The 22500-nt window shown below is 38.4% G+C and overlaps 1 protein-coding gene across 3 annotated transcripts; it reads left to right on the top strand.

Annotated features, from left to right (window-relative positions):
- The first annotated feature begins 1189 nt into the window (after positions 1 to 1189).
- UVH3 (5'-3' exonuclease family protein) lies at positions 1190 to 21559 on the top strand. 3 transcript variants are annotated; one of them, XM_082900220.1, is made up of 15 exons: positions 1190 to 1426; positions 1528 to 1778; positions 2280 to 2449; positions 2538 to 2655; positions 3200 to 3277; positions 3392 to 3445; positions 4657 to 4841; positions 5050 to 6916; positions 7739 to 7933; positions 8415 to 8500; positions 16472 to 16751; positions 16843 to 16979; positions 17588 to 17672; positions 18967 to 19488; positions 20521 to 21559. In XM_082900220.1, the coding sequence occupies exons 1-15, from the start codon at positions 1231 to 1233 to the stop codon at positions 21250 to 21252; spliced, it is 4956 nt and encodes a 1651-aa protein (XP_082756346.1). In that variant the 5' UTR covers positions 1190 to 1230; the 3' UTR covers positions 21253 to 21559. The 3 variants fall into 3 exon arrangements, with proteins under 3 accessions (XP_082756346.1, XP_082756347.1, XP_082756348.1); XM_082900221.1 differs by having other exon boundaries at positions 1288 to 1426; positions 2285 to 2449; XM_082900222.1 differs by lacking the exons at positions 1190 to 1426; positions 1528 to 1778 and having other exon boundaries at positions 2311 to 2449; positions 2529 to 2655.
- Positions 21560 to 22500: the final 941 nt, after the last annotated feature.

Genomic DNA, 22500 nt, shown 5'->3' with positions numbered 1-22500 from the left:
ATAATAATAATTGAATGTGTATTTGGCTTTGACTGTGAACATTGAAAAAAAAAAAAAGGAGTCAAGTTGGGTTGGAAAAACAAAAAATGGTAGAGATCTCAAAAATTCTATCAAAAATTTTATCAAATGCCTCGCTTGGGTGTGAGACTTACAAATGACCTACATTGTATGGGTTCTATATCCATGCGAGACATTGAATAGAAATTTTGAGGTTTCTAGTATTACTTTTGGAAAAAACCCAAACTCATTGAGGGATAGGAAATGTAATCCCCATAAGGAATGGTAGATGATAAATGGGAAAAAATTATGATAGGGGAATGGAGATGTGAAATTAATATCTATCTCATTGTCATCCCTAGATATAACCTCAATGTCACAACATTATAAGTCATTTAAGGGGGATAAATTAGATGAAAGTAGCATTGTTATTACAAAAAATACATATTTTAGCATAAAATTATTTTATGACAGATGCTAACAAATGCCTGTTAGGCATTGTTTAACGTTGAAAAGTAGGCAGAAGTGTCTTAAATATATATGAAATATTAAAAATATATTAATTAGTACATTAAATTTAGTGACAAATAATTTGTATTTTTTAATTCTTTTGTGTTTTACTTGTATGGTGCGAATTAAATTGTAAGAAATGATGGCATAATTATTCTAAATTTTCAAAATTTGTTTAATTTAATTAATTAAATAAAGGATAAATTACAAATATACTTCTTGAGATTTGCTTAAAGTGTAGATTGCTCTATGTGGTTTGAAAAATTACAAATATTCTCTTATTAAAATTTTTTATTTAATAAAATTAATTAAAAAAATAAAATTCATAATTACTCTCCCATACAATAACAAAATTACCTAAATTATTAATTAAAATATATTTCTAATATCATTAAAAACTGTTCATGAACTTGATAATTTATTAATAAAAGGGATAATTTGTTATGAAACTAGAAGTTTCAAAGAATAAAATATAATTTTTAAAATCACAAAAAATAATTTATATTTTAATCAAATTTTAAGAATGTATTTATAATTTATCCTTAAATAAATTATTTTAATAAAATTTTAAGAATGTATTTATAATTTATTCTTAAATAAATTAATCAAATTTGAAGAGTGTATTTGTAATTTATCCTAAAATAAATTATGAAGGCGGTGGTGACTGTAATTTAACGGAGGAGGAGAAACAATTTACTGACGAGACACTACGGCGTCGTTTTTATGTCCACGGCCTCAACAGCATGCCGTAGCATAAATAACACCCAAGTGAAGAAGCGCATTGGCGGCAGCAATAACCGAAGAAAGGAGAAACGTTGTCAACAAGCCACGATGGGCGTTCACGGTCTCTGGGAACTGCTTGCCCCCGTCGGCCGCCGCGTCTCCGTCGAAACCCTAGCCGGAAAGAAACTCGCAATCGGTCTTCTCTCCCTTTCAAACCCTAGCCCTAATTCCATTCCCGATCAAAGCAATAGAACGATCGTATATTATTTAATGCTATATCTCAATTTTGTTTTGCAGATGCGAGTATATGGATGATCCAATTCATGAAGGCGATGAGGGACGATAAAGGCGAAATGGTGAAGAACGCTCATATTTTGGGATTCTTTCGCCGAATCTGCAAGCTATTGTTCCTCCGTACCAAGCCAGTCTTCGTCTTTGATGGTGGCACTCCCGCTCTCAAGCGCCGGACTGTCATCGCTCGTCGCAGACAGCGCGAGAATGCTCAGGCTAAGATCCGAAAAACTGCTGAGAAATTGCTCCTCAACCACGTGAGTTTCTTCAAGTGTTTGTGTTTCTGCTATTATGTTCAGTTGAATTTGCAAAATTTATTTTGGTTTAGATTTGAAGCTGGTTCTTGCAATCTCTATCGTTTTTGTTCAGCTCATGCTTACTGTTTCTCTAATCTTCAGCGGGCTCTGTAAAATATAATTGACTTTTTGAAGTTTTCGTACGGGAGAAGAAAAGGGACTGTTGTTTTGAGTGGTTGATTTGTCATTTTTTTATTTTTTATTTTTATAGATTTTTTAAAACTGAGTATGGCTTAACTTTTTGGCCTATATTTGGTGAGTTTTACATTTATGTCATTCAAACAATTCTTAAATTTATGATTAAAATTATAAATATCTGTTTTTTAGTCAATATTCTCACCAACCGAATTTGGGTGGGAATTCACTATCTATTTGTTTGAAGTTGGGGAAATCACAGTGATTAAATCAATTAATACTTTTTGAGTTATGGTTTTTGTTTTTGTTTTTGGTTTTTATTAATAGCTCAGGGCAATGCGGTTGAAAGAACTGGCCAACGATCTCGAAAGCCAACGACAGAAGAATGGTGCTAAGGGTAAAAAGGTTATCACTGATCAGAAAGAAATGGCAGATGACAATGCAGAAGGAAATAATACTGCATCATTTAGTTTAAACCAGGAAGAACTAGATGAAATGTAAGCTTCATACTTGATTGCACTTCTAATTTATCATTAAATATGGATGCCAAGAATTCTGATTGTTCTTTATGCCAAGTTGATTAAGGTTGGCAGCATCCCTTGCGGCAGAGGAAGATGAAAGTTTTACCGGCAATGCATCAACCTCTGGCATGGGGATTCCTACAGAAGAAGATAATGACAGTGACGATGAAGAGATGATACTTGTAAGTATTTGTCATATGATTCAAGTTAGATGTCTCATTTTCTGACCTTTACCCATAATGCAGATCTGGTTATTAATGATATAATTGGGTTGTTCTTCTGATAGATTAACTATGTTTTGAAACACAAAGCCATGAAAAGTCACAAAATATAATAACACTAATTTGCAATTGAAATTAGATCACGGGGCTGCTTTATTTTTGGGGGTTGAGGCCGGTGAATGTGATATTGTAGATGACTTGGAAAGAGGAAAAAATTGACATTGGTAAGGGTGCTATGGGTTTTGGTGGTTGTTGGAAAGAATGATGTGCATGCATCCTAAAAGTTCTATTGTTTCTATCTCATTACCTCCTTTGGTTTTTGTTTTATTTTTATTTTTATTTGTGTTAGCGAATAATAGAACTTGATGCTGTTAGTATTTATTTCTCTTTTTTATTTTTACTTTTTAGAAGTGCCTCTAGGATTCTATATAGGTTATACTTGACATTAAAGGATTCAAGAAATTAGTGATGTTTCCGTTCACGTTGTTTCTAATTGATCTTGCAGCCAGCAATGAATGGAAAAGTTGATCCTGCTGTGTTAGCTGCTTTACCTCCATCAATGCAACTTGATCTTCTTGTTCAGGTAAGTGAACTAACATTCTAATCTGGAAGAGAAGGGGGGGAATTAAGCTAACTCTTTTTTTTCCCCCCCCTTTTTCTAAGCTCTTGTCTGAGGTATGACTCTTCTGTTTTGTAGATGAGAGAGAGATTGATGGCAGAGAACAGACAGAAATATCAAAAGGTCAAAAAGGTAATATATGCGATTGAAATCAAATAAATTCTTCACTATTATCTTGGTCAAGACTCTTTAGGATCTATCCAATTATCCATTTGTTTCAAGCTTGTCAAAATGTATGAAATTTAGGAAAGGTTGGTAAGAGTACAAAATGATAGAACAAAGAGAATAGGTATTACAGTGGGTGTTTACTTTTCCATGAAAGTACCAGTTTGTCTAGAATAATATGAAGTAATTGATTTGGAAAAAACTGAAAAAAAATGCCTTGTTCGGTTTGTCTCTTGAGTGACAATTTGTGGGAAAAAATTTTAAAACTTTGTTTGGTTGAAAATTTTTGAAAAAAAATTCAAATCACTTTTCTCTTTACTATACATCAATCAATCACATTTGCTATCACACCCATCTATTCAACTACAAAAAAAAAAAAAAAAAAAAAAAAAATCCAAAATTCCAAAACTATTTTCAAAATATACAACCAAACAAATTTTCAAGTTTTGTAAACTTTTTCAAAAAAATTATTTTTTGAAATTGTTTCACAAATACAAATCAAACATGGCAAAAATGTTTATTTCCATTTTACAGGGTTATATTAGCAATAATGTTTTTTGGTTCACGTGGTAATATATGGAACTTTTAAATGTATCATTTTGTCATGAATTCTTGAGTATAACTGGATGATAATCAGCTTTCCCGGTTTATGATGGCAAGCCAAGAGTTTTAGGTTTCCTTCTGTAGATAAGGAGTTTATGTACTCTGTCAGAAAGACCAGAAAGATATGATTGATGGATGAGAGTAAAAAAGAGGGGAGAGGAGGAAATAGTAGAAAGCTTCATTATCTCTAATTGTCAGTGATGCCATGATGGTAGGGTGTATTTGCTTGGGGAACATGTGGGATATACAGCAAGGTAAAGTTGGTCTGATGCATTATTCCTCTCTTAAGACACACAGCCCCATCTCTTTTGTATGAGTTGCTCATATAGCTAGGGCAGGCGCCAAGAAGTCCAATGGTGATGGTATGGTTAGCAATGGCCTTGGTTATTCATGTTAAGGAACTTTATTTGGTTAGTTTTTAATCATCTGCAGAAGTATCCACATGGGCTTAGTGATTCAAACATTTATTCTTTCCACCATGTCAATCCCAGTGCACGTTTGAATTCTGTGGAAAGACATCTCTTTTTTGAACTCACTGATTATAACTGAAGTAGTTTTTATATGTGCACATCTAGGCCCCTGCAAAGTTTTCAGAATTACAAATACAGTCCTATCTCAAAACTGTGGCTTTTCGTCGGGAGATAGATGAAGTTCAGAAATCTGCTGCTGGGAAGGGAGTAGGTGGTGTCCAGACTTCGCGGATAGCCTCTGAAGCCAATAGAGAGTTTATTTTCTCATCATCTTTTACTGGGGATAAACAGTGAGTAGAATATCTACATTTTCTTCTCTTTGAGTTCTGATGTCAATAAGATTCTCTTCTTTACAATATTAATACATGAGATGGAGCCTATGCATATCTTGCTGTTAAACACTAAAACATTTCTGATGAACTTGATTTGTTTGTTGGTATATCTTTTTTGCTTGATGGAATGATTTTTATTTGTCTATTATATGCTCAAATATTTTAGAGTTCTTACATCTGCTGGAGTAGACAGACATGTTGAGAATAAAAAGCTACATCAGACACCATCTGACCCTCCTCCAGAATCTCTGGGGAGCATTGCATCTACCAAGAAGTCCAATGCTAAAACTCGATCAGTAGCAGATGACCGTCGAAGGGTATTTGATAATAATATTGAGAAACCTCCTCCTTCAGAGTCTCTGGGAAGCATTGCATCATCTACCAAGAAGTCCAATGCTGAAACTGGATCAGTTGCAGATGACTCTGGAAGGGTTTTTGATAATGATATTGAGACATATCTGGATGAGAGGGGACGTGTTCGAGTCAGTAGGGTGAGGGCTATGGGAATTCGCATGACCCGAGATTTACAAAGAAATTTGGATTTGATGAAAGAGATCGAGCAAGACCAAGTGCACACAATTGAGATTGCAAATAATGAGTCTATCCTTGATAAAAATTCAGGTGGTGTCTCAAGAAGACTTCCTGATAAAATCCAGCTTATAGAAACTTCGTATCAAGGTAGTGATGGATCTGTTCACTTAGATGATAGGAATGATGAGTCTACATTTAAAAATGATAATTTGATGGAGATATCGTTTGAGGATGATGGTGGCCACAAATGTTTGGATGATGATGATATATTTGCTCGTTTAGTGGCAGGAGATCCAGTAATGATTTCTTCAGCTGATAATAGTCCCTCAAAGAAACATTCTCTTGATTCTGATTCAGATTGTGACTGGGAAGAAGGAGTGATTGAAGAGAAAGGTAATAGTTTGATTCATGATATTAAAAAGGAAAGTAGGCTTGCTCTTGCTGAAGGTGACAGTAATAATAATGACAGTGAAGTGGAATGGGAGGACGGAGATTCTGATGTTCGTAAGTATGCTTCTCCATCTCCTGCTGAACCCAGTAAAACTGCCTCAAAAGGTGTTTTTGAAGAGGAAGCTGATTTCCAAGAAGCAGTAAGGAGAAGTCTGGAGGATTTAAAGGGACAGAAATCTAGTGCATCGCTTGCAGCTGAGAAATTAAAAGACGCCATAGAAATGCCTCGTCAGGCTACAAGTGTTGGTTCTGTTCGTCCGGAAAATGACAAGGCTGAGCCTAATATGCCACCAGATAATGCTATGCTAACAGATGAATCATCTTACGAGGTTATCAGTAGAGTTGAAAGGGTGGACAGTGAGGCTAGAATTAATATGTTAAATACTGATGATTCTCCTGGGGGACAGTTGGCAACATCAATGGCAGTTTGTCCTGATATCACAGAAGAACCGATAGATAAACCATGTGAAAGGTACCCAGATCCGCATGGTGAACGTTTTCTGCAAGGTAATAGTGAAGCTGAAATTTTACTTGGAGAAATTGAACGTAAGGAAGTAACTACTGTTGAAGGAAAGGGGGTTCACTTGATTGTGGAGCAGCTCTTGGATACATCTAATGTTGGTGGTCAGGTCACCTGTGGCAATAGTTGTTCTGGGGTTAGTTCTCAGATTTCTGATATGGTGTTGGGTGAGACACCTCATGTCATTGTTGCTAATGCTCAACAAAATGTCTTTGAAGCTGCTGCAAATTACTGTTTAATAGAGAAAACAGAACACAGAGAATCTTCTGTTAAAGAATCAACAGCCAACCATGATGTTGCACAAAAATTGCCCAATGAAAAAAATCATGATAATGTTGCTGGGCAGAGAGGGGATGAGATGCATGAATTTACATATAAGGATGCCACAGAGCAGCCAATTGAAGTTACAGAGGCTAGTTTGGAGGAGGAAATGCTAAATTTAAGCAAAGAACGCATAGATTTAGGAGATGAGCAGAGAAAGCTCGAGCGCAATGCGGAGTCTGTTAGCAGTGAAATGTTTGCAGAATGCCAGGTGTGTGCTCAATTTTGATTTGCATCATTGAAAGGCATGTGTTTATGTTTAATAGCTTTCACATGAGTGGCACGTATATTACTTTTTATTGGAAACAAATACCTTGCTTGTTACCTTTTTAAGAACACAGCCTTTGTCATGTTTGTTGAAGCTTTGTCGAAAGTTAGTTTTCCATTCCATTCTCGAGACGAAGTATTTGTGTAAGGATCAAGTGTTGTGTCAATTAGCTGTTGTAGTGAACTTATATATTTTCTCTTTTATAATAGTTAGATCTATATATGTTCAACGCTGCTGCTTTCCAATTTAATGTTCACTAACTTCTGAAGATATATGGCCAATTGACTCAAACTAATTTTGTCATTTATTTTGATGTGACTTGAAGAGAATCCTAAGAAGGGCTTCCAAGTCCTCAATTTCTCCAACCACTTGGGGCCAATGCACAACTAGTTTTTATATTAGTTTTTATATTGGTTTGGAGCTCAAGTGCTTAACGATACTATGTTGCAACTTTTTATGCAGCATAAACAGTACTCTCCATAGTAATTTGTTATGGTGATGCTAACTCAGAAATCTTTGCTTTTAGATTATCATTTAAACGATGTATGGCAGCAAAAACATCTTTTTTTTATTTTTCTTTTTATGGTGTGGTGTGGTGTGTTGGGGTTGAATACTTGTTTGGGCACTTGGGAGGTGGTCTTTCTCTTCATTTATCCTTTTTTGTTGGTACCACTTTTGTCAGTAGATTTAATTGCTTTCTGAAAGGAAACAAAGAGAGAGAAACCGTCCGAGTTCAGTTGGTCCTAATATTTGATATGATTTCAGGAGCTTCTTCAAATGTTTGGCTTGCCATATATTATTGCACCAATGGAAGCTGAAGCTCAGTGTGCATACATGGAACTGGAAAGCCTTGTAGACGGTGTGATTACTGATGACTCTGATGTGTTCTTGTTTGGGGCACAAAGTGTTTACAAGAATATATTCGATGACCGCAAATATGTTGAGACGTACTTTATGAAGGTTTGTATCTGGCATAGAGTTGTTCTTCCTACCTCCTGTTATGTTACATTTTATAATGAACTTGTTATTATACTGCCACAACTCTATAATTGTTTTGTTTAACCCATAATATTTTTCAGAGTTTGTTATTTTTCTCAGTCCATTTTCTGTTACTGAGTCTACAGTATATAGTGAACTTGTACTGCCCCTAGTTTATTTTGCAAGGCTCAGTTGGAGCTCAGGGTAGTAGGTTCGATTTGATTGGTACTATGGGAGCACTTGCTTATAATGGTTTGTCGGTGAAAATTAATTCTATTTGATTTATTTATTTTTTAAAATTTTATTTCTTTCAGTTTTGTGGTGTTTAGCTTGTTCTTATTGAGTCTCATATCGGCTTTGATGTTTTTGGGAAATGATAGTTAATCTCACTCCCTTGTTTGCTGGGGAAGGTGGGGTGCACTCACAGCAGCTTGTTTAATGCCCTATTGATGTCATTTATCAGGATATTGAGAATGATCTTGGCCTAACACGAGAAAAACTAATCCGTATGGCACTGCTTCTTGGGAGTGATTATACTGAAGGTGTAAGGTACACTACACTAGTGATCATATCCTTCTGTGTTTTGCCATAATTATTGTGAGAATATAGAATATATTATTGTGTGTTTTGTACAAATTAGAGTCCTGTTAAAATCTACCATCACCTACTCCACATACACACCTACCACCTACCACTACCACCTACCACTACCACCTACTCCACTACATCTCCTATATAAGGAGTCCATCACCATTTGTAATATACAACATACATCAATCAATAATACATCAATTTTAACATGGTATCAGAGCAGGTTTAGAACCTGGTATTTTTCGCTTCACCGGCGGGCGGCAACCTCACCTTAGCCGTCCGCCGGTCCTCCACCTATTCCGCTTATTTTCTGCACATACCTTCCCATCATTGCCCAAATCCTCTCTCTCTCGGAGGCAACCCAGCAACACCCACTCGAGCTTGCTCTCGGAATGACCATAGTAAGCAGCATAGTGCAAGCAGGTTCTTCCATGAATTGAATCAAACATCAAAATATTAGCTCCAGCTTCAATAAGCTTTTGCACACAAGAGATCTTCCCATGCATCGCAGCCAGCATAAGCGGAGTCTGCTTATGACGATTCAACAAATCTGGTTTAACAGATCTATCCAAAAACATAGAAACAATCTCGATCTGGCCATTGGCAGCAGCGATGTGAAGAGAAGAGTGGCGATCGTAGACTGTGGTCTGGTTGATGAGAGTTGGGTCTCTCTGTAACAGATTCTCAACAGTTTCGTGGTCTCCGAACTGAACAGCAGTGGAGGGCTCTGACTTTCTCTCTCTCTCTTTCACTCTCGGTTGGGAGAGAGAAGACACTCAACCACACCACCGCTGTCATCACACACACACGGCCTCTCTCTCTCTCTCTCCAAAAAAAAAAAAAAAAAAAAAAAAAAAAAGAAACCCACCTATCTCTTTCTCTTGGCTTGGATCGCAAGATCAGAGCACACGAAATCTACGCCGACTCCGTTGAGATCTACACCTTCGGCTATATCAAGGTCTTGTTTGGCTCTCAACATCAAGGTTTGGTTCGGCTTCATCGAGATCTACTTGCTCCATTGACTTTTGACTTCAGCCACTCCAACAATCACCTCTCATTTTTTTTTTTAATAAAGCCACCCTGAGTCACTTCTTCTTTGGATGCTTCATAACCAGAACATACCACTGCATTGCAAGAAAGAGAAGGATGGGCACTGTTCTCCTGAGGTAAAATGTTCATGTTACTGGTTTTATCACCACTTTCAACAGAATCAGCCTTCACAGAACCAACAATCTTTGACCCACTATCTGCCTTTCTGACAAATCGAAACATCAAATCTTTGACCCACTATCTGCCTTTTTGTGCACCAGCACATGGTTTTTTTGCCATGTATTATGGGTTAGTGCTTGAGCAGCTGTAAAGCTTATTGGTGGGACGTGTTTTGTGATGAGGTATGTCACTAGTTGATATTATATATATATTTATATATATTCGACCAAAAAAAAAAAAAAAAAATCAACTCCACTCACCTTTGAATTTTCATTCCCAAGACATCCATGTGGGCTTGTCCCCTCTCTCCTCCGTTTGATTCCAACTTCATTATTTTTTTATTTATTTTCTCCAACTCACTTTTCATCTCTTTCAAATATCCACTCTAAAAAAAAAAAAAAAAAGAGGAAGAAGAAGAAGAAGCAAAACTGCACACCAAACTCATTTTATTCATGTCAGGGATCAACCCCGATCACAATTTTACACACCAAAAAAAAAAAAAAAAAAAAAAAAAATCAAACAAACAAACAAACCACCACAACACACCCACACCCACAGTGGGATTTTTTCTTCTCTACTCTGCTGCAGGTCTCTTCTTCTTGCCTCCGTCCTGGACGGCCCTTGCCGTTGTTGCCTCCGTGTTTCCCACTCCACTGGGCACGATCACTCCACCCTGCTCCTCCACTACAGCATATGGCGGACCTCCAAATCGGAACATAACGGTTGCCTTCCGCTTCAGCTCCTTATTTTCCGCCTTTAGCACACTTATCTCTGCTCGCGCATCCTTATACATGCGTTGGAGCAGAGCCAGTTGGGCGTTTAACTGCTGCACCTCATTTGTCCTACTCTGCAGCCGGTGCGACAAGTTTGTGACCGCCGTCATGGTCTCCACACATGACTTCAAAGTATACTGATTGGCCTCAATATCTGTTTGCACTGCCATTTTTTGCTCCACCGACCGCATAGGGAAGTTCAACGGCGCAAAACCAGAGGCGCTTGGTTGAGGTTCACTGGCCACCGCACCAGTTATCTCTCTTGTTGACTCGTTGAGGTCGGGAAAGAGAGTGAGCAGACCACGGGACGAAGAGGCCATATTCTGGGTCGCTGAACGGGAAGATGAGGCCATGTTATGGGTTGCTGAGTGTTTCAGAGAAGGGTTGGTTACAGAGTGTTTACAGAGTGTTTCAAGATTTGCAGCTCTTAGCGACAAGCTCTCAGAGAACGAAACGGTTTCAACTGGTTTGTTATGCTTCCAAGCCTCAGCCTCCGCTTCGGTTTATAAAGACCATGATGAAGAGACAGACACGCGCATCATGCGCCTCTCGGTGCTCGCCGACAACTTGGGCGCGCCTTTTGATGGCACGTCTTTTGATGGCACGCCTTCTTATGGATTGGGCACGCCTTTTGATGGCACGCCTTTTGAAAGATTAGGCACACCTTTTGAGGGTGCGACTTTTTAGGGGTCCGACAAGACTCTGTAAACTGTCCCGACATTGATTCCGGTTAGCTCCTTCATGGGTCCGACAAGACTCTGTAAACTGTCCTGACATTGATTCCGGTTAGTTTCTACAAGGGTCCAGCAAGACTCCGTAAACTGTCACAACAACTGTCACAACATTGTCTGCTACAACGGTCCGACATGACCCCATAAACTGTCTTCTACATCGGTCCAACACGAGCCAGTGTCTTCTACATCGGTCTGCCATAACCATACAGTCTTCTACAACGGTCTGACATGACCATACAGTGTCTCCTATCCATTTTTTATTTTTCAGATTATTTTCTTGTTTTGTTACTCTCTCCAAACTCAAGTTGGTTAGTTCCTATCCCCCTTGAGTTTGCGGGGGGCTGTTAAAATCTACCATCACCTACTCCACATACACACCTACCACCACCTACTACCACCTACTACACACCTACCACTACCACCTACTACCACCTACTACACACCTACCACTACCACCTACTACCACCTACTCCACTACATCTCCTATATAAGGAGTCCATCACCATTTGTAATATACAACATACATCAATCAATAATACATCAATTTTAACAAGTCCTATTAGAGGCATGATTGTGTTAGAGTCCTGTTAGAGACATAATTATAATTGTATTTGTATATTCCTTTTTGGTTTAGGATTTAGGGCTATATAATCTAAGGTCTGATTGTAATCTTTGATACACATTGAATATATGAGATTCAAAAAGCTATTCAGAAATCTTACATGGTATCAGAGCAGGTCACGAAACCCTACATCGCCTGTTGAAGAGTGTCAGAGATCCTCTCTAATCCAGTCGTCTGATTTGGGCTTTGTTGGGTAATCGTCGGAATCACTGTCTTCTGTCACCAGAATCGCGCGTCGTTGGTTCAAACTGGTTCGCGATCCATCTCTCTCACAGACCTGGTTGTCAATCGAAGCACCTTGCTTCGTGGGTCGTTTGTTCGTCTCTTTACCACGTCTAGGTCTGGTTCCTCTCGTGACCCATCTAGTTGACCTCTGGTTCGTCTCTTTGCTCTCTCGACCTTTGACGTGGTTCCTCTTCTTTCTGGTTAACTTGGGTGACCCATCTGGTCGACCCATCTGTTTGACGTGGTTGCCGTGCTTCGACTCCTCACAGCTCAGTCTACCTCTCTCCTTCTGGTTCTCTCGACTTCCATTTGTCTCTCTCGTCTTCTCGACTTCAGTCAGTGGTCTCCCTCTTTCTGAGTTTGCTAGTTTGCTAGTTTGCTTTGGTCTTTTAACGGTGATCTCTCTCTTTATGTTTGATATCTAATTTCAACCCACCAAGTCTTTGACCCAGCTGTGCTATATTTTGAGTTATTACACTTTGCCCCCTCAAATTTTGAGTATTACACTTAAACTCTTGGTTTGGCTATTTTGTTTGATTATACTTGAATCTCTCAGTTTTCTGATTACTGTGATGTCTCTGGCTTCTGATGAGTGTGCTTTCTGCCATCAGAAAGGCCATTGGAAGTACCATTGTCCCAAGAAGGGATGTCTGTCTGCCACATCTTTTCAGCAGTCTCAAAATCAATTCTGGGCTTCTCTCGCTGCGTACACTACATCCGCTCCAGCTCCTGATCCTAACTTGGCTTCCTTAACTGCTCAAATTAGTCAGCTTTAGCATATATTGTCTACCTCTCAGCCATCCTCATTTGCCTCCATTGTTTCCTCTCTTCATTCAGGTTTGCTTGGTTCTTCTTCAGGTATTTCTTCGTCTGTTTGGATTTTTGACTCTGGTGCTTCTCATCATATGACTCCCCATCTCTCCTTACTTCAAAATTGTACTCTTCCTTCCTTTCCTATTACTGTCAATGCTGCTAATGGATCTGGTATGTTTGTTGTATTTGTTGGGTCTGTCTTACCGTCTGCTATGTCTGCTGTCTCTATTCCATCTATCCTTTATGTTCTTTAGTTATCTGTCAGTTTATTATCTATCAGTCAACTTGATGCCGCTAGTTTTGATGTTATCTTTTCTTCTGCTATTTGTTCTGTACAGGATCGAATGTCTATGCAGCAGATTGGGACTGGCCGTAGAATTGGAGACCTCTATATAGTGGAGAGCTTGCATCTGCCTATAGCAACCTCTTTGACTGCCTTTTCCTCTTTTCAGTTAGATTCTCTGTCTAGTCCTTTCTCCTAATGGCATTATCGATTAGGGCATTTGTCCGCTGACCGCTTACGATCTTTAGCTCAGTCAGGTATTTTGGGTAAAGTTTCTCCTAGTGAATTTATTGAATGTCGGGAGTGTAAATTTGCCAAAATGATAGCCTTACCTTTTTGTAAAAGTACTTCTATATCTGATACCCTATTTTCTTTAGTTCATACTGATGTTTGGGGCCCTTCTCCTGTTCTCACCAAAGGGGGTTCTGCATACTATGTGTCATTTGTTGATGACTGCACCCGTTACACTTGGGTTTATCTTATGACTCATAAGTCCGATTTCTATCAGATATACCATACTTTTCAGTCTATGATTACTACTCAATTTGGGTCTACAATTAAAGTGTTACGGTCTGACTTGGGTGGGGAATATTTTAAAAATGAGTTCTGTGAGTATTTGGCCAATTTGGGTAGCATTCACCAAACTTCCTGTACAGATACACCTGCCCAAAATGGTCGAGCCGAGCATAAACACCGTCATCTTCTTAAGACCGCTAGGTCTCTTCTTCTCTCTGCCTCAGTTCTGGCTCCATTCTGGGGGGAGGCAGTTCTTACTGCTGCTTTTCTTCTCAACCGCATGCCTACTCCCCTTCTTTCTGGTCGGTCTCCTTATGAGGCTTTGTTTTCCCAAATTCCTAACTATTCCCTCCTTCGTGTGTTTGGGTCTGCCTGTTTTGTTCTTCTTTCCCACAAAGATAGGACCAAACTTAGTGCCTGGTCTGTCCTTTGTGTTTTTTTGGGTTATAGTCCTACTCAGAAATGTTATCGGTGTTATGACCCTATTTCCCGTCGTCTTTATGTCTCCCGTCATGTTGCCTTTCTTGAACGTCTATCTTACTCCCAGCTTCCCCCTCTCACTGTTCCAGTTTCCAAAGAGGATTTGGTTCACATTGACCCATTTTCTTCTGAGGTCTCGTCTGATGAGTACATCTCTATTGTTCCCCCTGAGCTTGTTCCATCTTCTCCTCTTATACCTCTAGCTACTTCTCCTTCTTCGGCTTCTTCTCTTCCTTTGGCTTCTTCTCCTCCTCCGTTGTTAGTTTATTCTCGTCGTAAGGCTCCTCCTCCACCGGTTGTCTCTACCCTTGCTGCTGCTCCCTCTGCTTCTGACGACTCTGATCCTACTGCACACCGATATCCTTCTCGAGCACGTCATCCTCCAACATGTTGGGTTGGTCCAATATTTGTTTTTCTACTTACTATCGTACCTTTTTGTCTGCTATTCACTCTTTTGTAGAACCTCAGTCTTACAAGGAGGCCTGTCAGGATCCTCATTGGGTTCAAGCTATGGAGGATGAGTTGTCTGCTTTACAAAAAATTGGTACTTGGGAGTTGGTTCCTTTGCCTGCTGATAAGAACCTGGTTGGTTGCAAATGGGTCTACAAAGTCAAGACTCATTCTGATGGTTCTCTTGAGCGTTACAAAGCTCGTCTGGTTGCCAAAGGTTTCTCTCAAGAGTATGGTATTGATTATGAGAAGATATTTGCTCCTGTTGCCAAAATGACTACTGTCCGTACTTTGATCTCTGTTGCTGCTGTTCATTCTTGGCCTCTTTATCAGATGGATGTTAAGAATGCTTTTCTTAATGGCCATCTCACTAAGGAGGTTTACATGCGTCCTCCACCTGGCCTTCACCATCCCTCTGGTCAGGTTTGTCATCTTCGGCATACTCTGTATGGTTTAAAGCAGTCTCCTCGTGCTTGGTATGATCGATTTCATACTGCTGTTACCGAGCTCGGGTTTTATCGAGCTCGGGTTTTATCCTTCTGCTTCCGACTTTGCTTTATTTCTGCGACATACCTCATCTGGTTTTGTTGCTCTCTTACTCTATGTGGATGATATGATCATCACTGGCTCGAACTCTTCTGCTATCTCTGAGGTCAAGCAACATCTCTTCCGCACTTTCGAAATGAAGGATCTGGGTCCATTACAGTATTTTCTTGGTATTAAGGTTGCTTCTTCTCCCAAATGCTATTTCCTGTCTCAGGCCAAGTATGCTAATGAAGTCATTCATCGTGCTGGTCTTACTGATACTAAGGTTTCTAATACACCTATTGAGCTTAATGTGAAGCTTAACTCTATTGATGGTGTCCCTCTGGATGATCCCACTTTATATCGCGAGTTTGTGGGTTGTTTAGTTTATTTGATTGTCACTCGCCCTGATCTTGTTTATGTTGTTCATGTGGTTAGTCAGTTCGTTTCTGCTCCTCGCTCTACCCATTGGGCTGCTTTGGTTCGCGTTCTTTGCTATCTCAGGGATACTTTCTTTCAGGGCTTATTGTTGTCCTTTATTTCCTCTTTGGACTTGGTGGCTTATGCTGATTCTGATTGGGCCGGTGATGTTACTGATCGTAAGTCTACGTCTGGTTTCTGTATGTTTCTTGAAAATTCCTTGATCTCTTAGAAAAGTAAGTAACAGTCAGTCGTTGCTCGCTCTACTGCCGAAGCTGAGTATCGCGGCTTTGCAACTTGCGGACTTCTTCACCAAGACTCACACTACCGCTCGGTTTCAGTTTCTTCGTAGCAAACTCTTAGTATTTTCTGCTAAAACACCTTGAGTTTGAGCGGGGGTGTGAGAATATGGAATATATTATTGTGTGTTTTGTACAAACTAGAGTCCTATTAGAGGCATGATTGTGTTAGAGTCCTGTTAGAGGCATAATTATAATTGTATTTGTATTTTCCTTTTTGGTTTAGGATTTAGGGCTATATAATCTTAGGTCTGATTGTAATCTTTGATACACATTGAATATATGAGATACAGAAAACTATTCAGAAATCTTACAATTACATCCCAAGGTCCCCATCTGTTTGGCAGTTATACGAACTTGTTCTGTTGGCCTAGTCATTTGGGATTTGTTTTGCTATTTATTTCTTATCGTTGTAGAACTGTTTGGCAGTTATGCAACCTTTTTATTTTGGCCTACTCATTTGAGATTTGTTTTGCTATTTATTCTTTATAGGTGTAGCAGTCTGAGCCTACTCAGAAGCATGGGATTTACATGAGTGACCTCTTTTTAATTTTGTTTTTGGTATGGGTTTGTGTTGCAGTGGGATTGGCATTGTTAATGCTATTGAAGTTGTTAATGCATTTCCTGAGGAAGATGGACTCAGTAAATTCCGGGAGTGGATTGAATCACCAGATCCAACGATTCTGGGGACGTTTGATGTGAAACCAGGATCTAGTTCGAGGAAAAGAGGGTCAAAAGTCAGTGACAGTGATGTTGATTGCTCGAATAGCAATCTGGAAGGACTCTCTGCATCTGACCAAACTGTTTCACAGTCTATGGATTATATTGATAACACGAAGCAGGTCTTCATGGATAAGCATGTAATATCATCTGTCAAGCTGTTCTATTTTTCTATTTAGTGTTTACTTTTGTCATTTCTTCATTGAATATCACTAAATTTTATTTATACAGAGAAATGTGAGCAAAAACTGGCACATTCCCTGTACTTTTCCAAATGAAGCAGTAATTTCTGCATATGTTTCTCCACAAGTGGACAAGTCAACCGAGCTTTTCTCATGGGGAAAGCCAGATCTTTTTGTTCTTCGCAAGTGAGTCTTTTATAAATATGTAGCTTGCAATTCCCCTTTGGGAAAACTTGTGAATGATTTTTTAGTTGTATAGTATTTTGGTTACCTGGTGGAGCACATGATGTGATAAAATCAAGATTATTTTCCACTTCTAATTTTGGCTCAACCAATTTCCCCATGCTATTACTAATTTATATTTTACTCGATCCTTTCCGTCAAAATGCATATCCATTTCCCCACACTAATACTGATTTCTGTTTTATTTGATCCTTTCAGTCAACATGCAGTGACTTGATCAATTAAACATGATGGAATTTTGTTTAGCTTTGTCCAAAATTCACAGTTGTGTATGAAGTTTTACCTGTCAAAAAACTTGCTGAATTTGGAGGTTGTAACACTAAAAAAACAGCTGCAGAAAACTGTCAATGACTTTCCTTCACCTTACAACAACTGAATTCACATACTCAGCTGTGACTAATTCATCTGACTCTTAAGAGGAAAAAATTGCTTTCAAAATTGATTAATAGCTCTTGCCTACATTGATACCAGTCAACTCCCAGCAAAACAGTCACTAGAGTGCTTTACGAAAGAAATCAAATGCTGGATTTACCAAGTGTCTTTTCACACAGATTATGTTGGGAAAAGTTTGGGTGGAGTACACAGAAGGCTGATGAATTGCTCCAACCTGTTCTGAAGGAGTACAACAAACGCGAGGTTAGTCTCTCTCTTTCTCTCTCTCTCAAATGCACACCCATACCAACACACCCTCACACACAACCAGCCCATAAACCTTAACGCCTTTAGCTAATGAAGTTTAAGGAGCGAGTTATGTAGGATTTAAGATTTTTTTATAAAAGTTTTCTACTTTTGTGTGTGTGTGTGTGTGGGTTTTGTAGAATTACATGCGCACACAACCACACCGAGAGCGAATGAACTCCAAACCGACACACCATGCACTAACAGGAAGTGATTTTTGGATGGGTGATAGAGTATTAGAGACTAACAAGGTCCACTTGGATGGACCAGACAATTGATGTGGGAGACATCATTTTTTCCCCCTGATCTTATAGCAATACACTTTCTAGCTCAAAATTTATATGGTATGGTTCACTAAGAAGCATGGACACAGATGTGACACGTTATGAAACACACTGAGACAACAAGTTTTAAAAAAATTCTAGAAATGACACTGTAGGAAAATGATAACCAATAAAGAGAAATGCCCCATCTCCCATTTTATCACCCCCAATTGCACCTCTAATGAGGTGGCAAACAATACCAACCAATTAACTTTCTTCAAACTCTTCTTTCCCCTTTCAAAATTGTTTGCCACCTCATTAGAAGTGTAATTAGGGGTGATGTAGCAAAACTCAACAATTAAATATGTATTAATGACTATTTCTTCATTTTAGAAATATATTTACATATATCACATGAATTGTATATTTTTATACCAAGGTATATTATAATTGAATACATCGATAATGTTTGCATTATAATTAGCAACAGAGGAGCATAGAAGTGAAATTCTTTTTCACATTCTACATATTGGAAAAGAAGCGTGAACAAAAGTCCAAATATCTATTTTAGAAAACTCTATTTATAAACAAATTCGAACTTTTGGCTTTAAAATTCCTACAATTTAAAAAATAATAATTGAAAGGTTGAGGGATAAACTACATATTTAATTGATTTTATTTTGTCGTTTAATCCATCTCCCCCCCCCCCCCCCCCCTCTCTCTTCAAACGTACAATGTGTTATTGTAATTTTCCTAAGTGTCCAAAGGGTGTCTGGTTTTTAATTAACTTTTAAAAACAATGACATGTTTGGATGTGTGCCAAACACGTGCCAACAAATGTTTGACAAGTGTATTAGAAGTGTCCACACTTTTTAGAATTGTTTCATGAGTATTGAGATGTTTATCACCAAACAATCTTCTCTTTTTCTCCCTTTATTTAGCTGATACTGGTATGGTATCTTCTGACTTGTTTCATGTGCTTGATTAAGACTCAACTGCGGTTGGAAGCATTTTACACTTTCAATGAGAGATTTGCAAAAATCCGCAGTAAGAGGATTAAAAAAGCTGTTAGAGGAATAACAGGGAGCCTGTCCTCGAAGCTAATGGATGATGTGCAAGAAGCTTCCAAGAGTAGAAAGAAAAGAAGAGTGAGCCCCAGTGAACATAGGGAGGACAAGTCAGAAAAACCTTTAAGTGGAGCAGAGGCTTATATCAATAGCAGCAAGGGCAACAAAACACAAACATCAACTGCCAAGTGGTCAAGAAAAAGGAAACATGTAGAACCTGTACCATCTGAAGCAAGGAATCCAGGACCACTGATGCAGGAAGGTGGGAAAAGTAGCAGTCAGGGGTTGAGTGCAAGAGGAGGAGGCCGAGCAGTGGGAAGAAGTAGGGGAAAGAAAAACCCTGGTCGTGCATATGCTGAAAGCAGTTCTAATGATGGAAGCAATAGTGATTATGAACTGGAAATTCAAGTTGAAAATTTAGAAGGACCACATGGAGTAAGGAAGGTAGATTTTGTTGTTCCCTGTCTTTTTATTTTTGTGTTAATTTTTTGGGGTGATATCACTGTTGTTTATATAATGTAGAATGACCTGAGTTACGGGAAGACTTGATTGGGTGCTTCTACAGGGTAGTGTAACTTGAAACTCAAATTGACCAGAACTAACAAAGCTTTCTACTTTCTAGACACACTTGCTTCAGTTTTGGGTCATTCAAAGCTGGTTCAGCTTGCCTAGTCTTTCCATCCGAACTTCCAGTTTGTTGGAGAGCTATACACACACACACACACACATTTATTCTATACATACAGGTAAATGTATATCAATAAAGGGAATCAATGAATCTGGGCTACCAGTTTTCATTTAGGAACTGGGATAAGCATGTTGGGCTTCTTAATGAACCCCCTTTGCTTTAAATGTTGAGACATGGGGTACATAAAAACAATGTCATAGTGACAAGGACACAAACGACAAACAATCTCAGTGATGGGTTGGAAACTCGTTTTGACTTGGCTTGCCGCATGTGCCCTTCATCCAGTTCTTTGTGAATATTAGAATTAAGGCCTAGTTTGGCATAACCTATATAATTCATCTTTTTATCTTTTTTCCATCACATCACCTCTCTACTTTTCTACACATCTTTTCGTAAAAAGACAAAAAGTACATTTTTTTAGGATACCTCAAACCAACCCTAAGGTGGGCTTTTGGCAAACCTGCATTGAGTTGCTGTCATAGTGACAATTATAAAGTTCTTCACAAAAATGTGATTGTTTATATTAGTAGGATCAGCTTAACATGCCATTTCTCACAGCATTCCTTGTTGGGAGTCTTGGGACACTAAAAGGTTTGAACACGAACACCATGGTTATCACTACTGTGGTTTTCCAGATTGAACTCTGGTGTCTGCACTACAATGCATGTGTGCGTAAATTAACATTCTACGTTGAAAGTAACATATATGAATCCATTTTTATCATTTCCCCCTATTTTCCTTTTGCCATTCATTTGATTTACCAATATTCTTCTGTTTAATTCTCGCAGTCAACTCGAACTCGAAAGGCTGTGAAATACACTTTGGATGACTTGGAAATTGATGAGCCGGGTAAAGCAGACCAAGAAGAGGTAAACTCCGGTGATGAAGAGACAGTGCAAGAAGAGCCTTCTGAGGATCATGGCTTAGTTGGAGATGATGGTGCTGGATCTGGTGAAAAGATCCAGCATAAAGGTAGGGATTCTTCATTTGAGGAGCGATCAGGTGGGGACTACCTTGAAATGGCTGGTGGATTCTGCATGGATGAAGCTGAACCAGAACTTGAAACAGGTCAACTAAGTTTAGATCAGAAAGACGATCCATCTTTTGGGGCAGAATTGTCTGAAGAGTACCTTAAAATGGGGGGTGGATTTTGCTTGGATGAAGATGAAACAAATATGGGCACAGATAAACGTCCATCCAAATCAGTTGGGGCTTCCATCTCTGACAATGCTGAACCTGCTCTTTGTTCTAATGTTGTGGTAGAAGCTGACCCTGATTTTGGTCCAGTTCAATTGGTTTCCAGTCCTTCAAGAGCTTTAGATGGAGTTGAGGATAGAAGGAGGACAGATGCATATGATAGCAATCAGAATGTTGAACATTCAACTCCTGTAACTAGTGATGTTCATTCAAGGTTAGCAATGTCTCCTTCAGAAAGTATCAGAAAAGATGATTCTGGGACAGCCTCTGTAAAATATCTAAGCGCCATGCCTTACTTGAGAAGAAAGCGAAGGAAGAGTTGAGGTTGTTTGATTTTTGGAACCTTTGTTTTGTTGTTGAGAGGGGGGGAGGGGGAGGGAGGGGGTGAATTGATGGGGCTGTATATCTCATTTCTTCTGTCTTCCCTCCTTTTTTCTTTCTAGGGCCATAATTGAATAGGTATGCATGTATTTAGAAGCAATTTTGAAGGATAACCCCCCTATGCTCCTGTGGATTTGTGTCTTAGAGCAAGCCAGCATTACCTAAAACCAAACAGCTGAAATTTGTATAAGATGTCAGAATTTGTTCGATGAAGAGCTCGTCTAAAAAAAAAAAATTTTTTTTTTGCCAGGGTCTGTGGAGGTTCTCTGATATTGGACCATTATCTTTTTTTGTGTTTCAATTTGTAGCATTGTGGGAATCGTTTATTTTTTTGGTCGGGGTAGTGGGGAAGGGAATTCAGGATCTCCACCACGGGCGGATGAGCTGGCTGATTTTAACTTGTTGGTGCTTTTCACTGCACTACTGGCATTTGCTCATGAAAATGTTGAAGTCGCTACTTGAGATGTGGACCTCCACTTTATTAAAATTTGCTAATAATTGAGATCTAGGGCAGCAGGATACGTTTTTTGTTTTGGATATGGAGTTGGTAAATGGATAAATAAATCATGATTTAACAGAGATACAAGTTAATTAATTTGAAGTAGACTTCAAGGCCTGGTGCATTAATTGTTTCCATTTTGTTACGAAGGATTTGATAATAATTTCTTGGGTGAATTTCAAACACATCTTCTAAGGTTTATTTAAACTACAAATCATCTCTATAATTTTGGAAATTATGTTTCTTAAGATTTTTAATTTCATAACAAACAAGTCTTTTTATTAATAAATTATCAAGTTAATTAGTAGTTTTTAATGATGTTAAAATTTTATTTCAATTAATAATTCAGATAATTTTATTATTATATAAGAGAACATTTAGAAAATTTATTTTTTCAATTAATTTTGTTAAATAAAAAATTCTGATAAGAAAGGATTTATAATTTTTTAAATCATAAAGAGCATCTCTAATGGAGCTTTCAAAATACTTGCCAAAGCTATAATTTGTCAATAGTGACAAAAAGTGGGTCTCCAATGGCTTGCTATTTTACTTGCCAAAGATAACATATGCCATTTGTGTTCTCAAATTTGGCAAGTAGAATAGCAATTGCCAAATATGCCACATCAGCAAATATGAACAGATTTGTAACTTCAAATTCAGTCGAAAAAACAGAATTGAAACAGTAGAAAAC

This window comes from Camellia sinensis, chromosome 1, assembly GCF_055761805.1.
Source record: "Camellia sinensis isolate YWXY chromosome 1, ASM5576180v1, whole genome shotgun sequence".
Classification (NCBI taxonomy): Eukaryota; Viridiplantae; Streptophyta; class Magnoliopsida; order Ericales; family Theaceae; genus Camellia; species Camellia sinensis.
The sequence above is the reverse complement of the archived record's forward strand: the minus strand, read 5'-3'. Positions and strand labels throughout refer to the sequence as shown.

What these genes read in the sequence shown, in the direction of transcription:
- UVH3 (XM_082900220.1), top strand. Translation starts at nt 1,231, where the DNA reads ATGTCCACGGCCTCAACAGCATGCCGTAGCATAAATAACACCCAAGTG. An exon ending in GATTATACTGAAGGTGTAAG is followed by an intron (nt 8,501 to 16,471) that starts GTACACTACACT and finishes TTTGTGTTGCAG; the next exon opens with TGGGATTGGCATTGTTAATG. An exon ending in AGGTCTTCATGGATAAGCAT is followed by an intron (nt 16,752 to 16,842) that starts GTAATATCATCT and finishes TTATTTATACAG; the next exon opens with AGAAATGTGAGCAAAAACTG.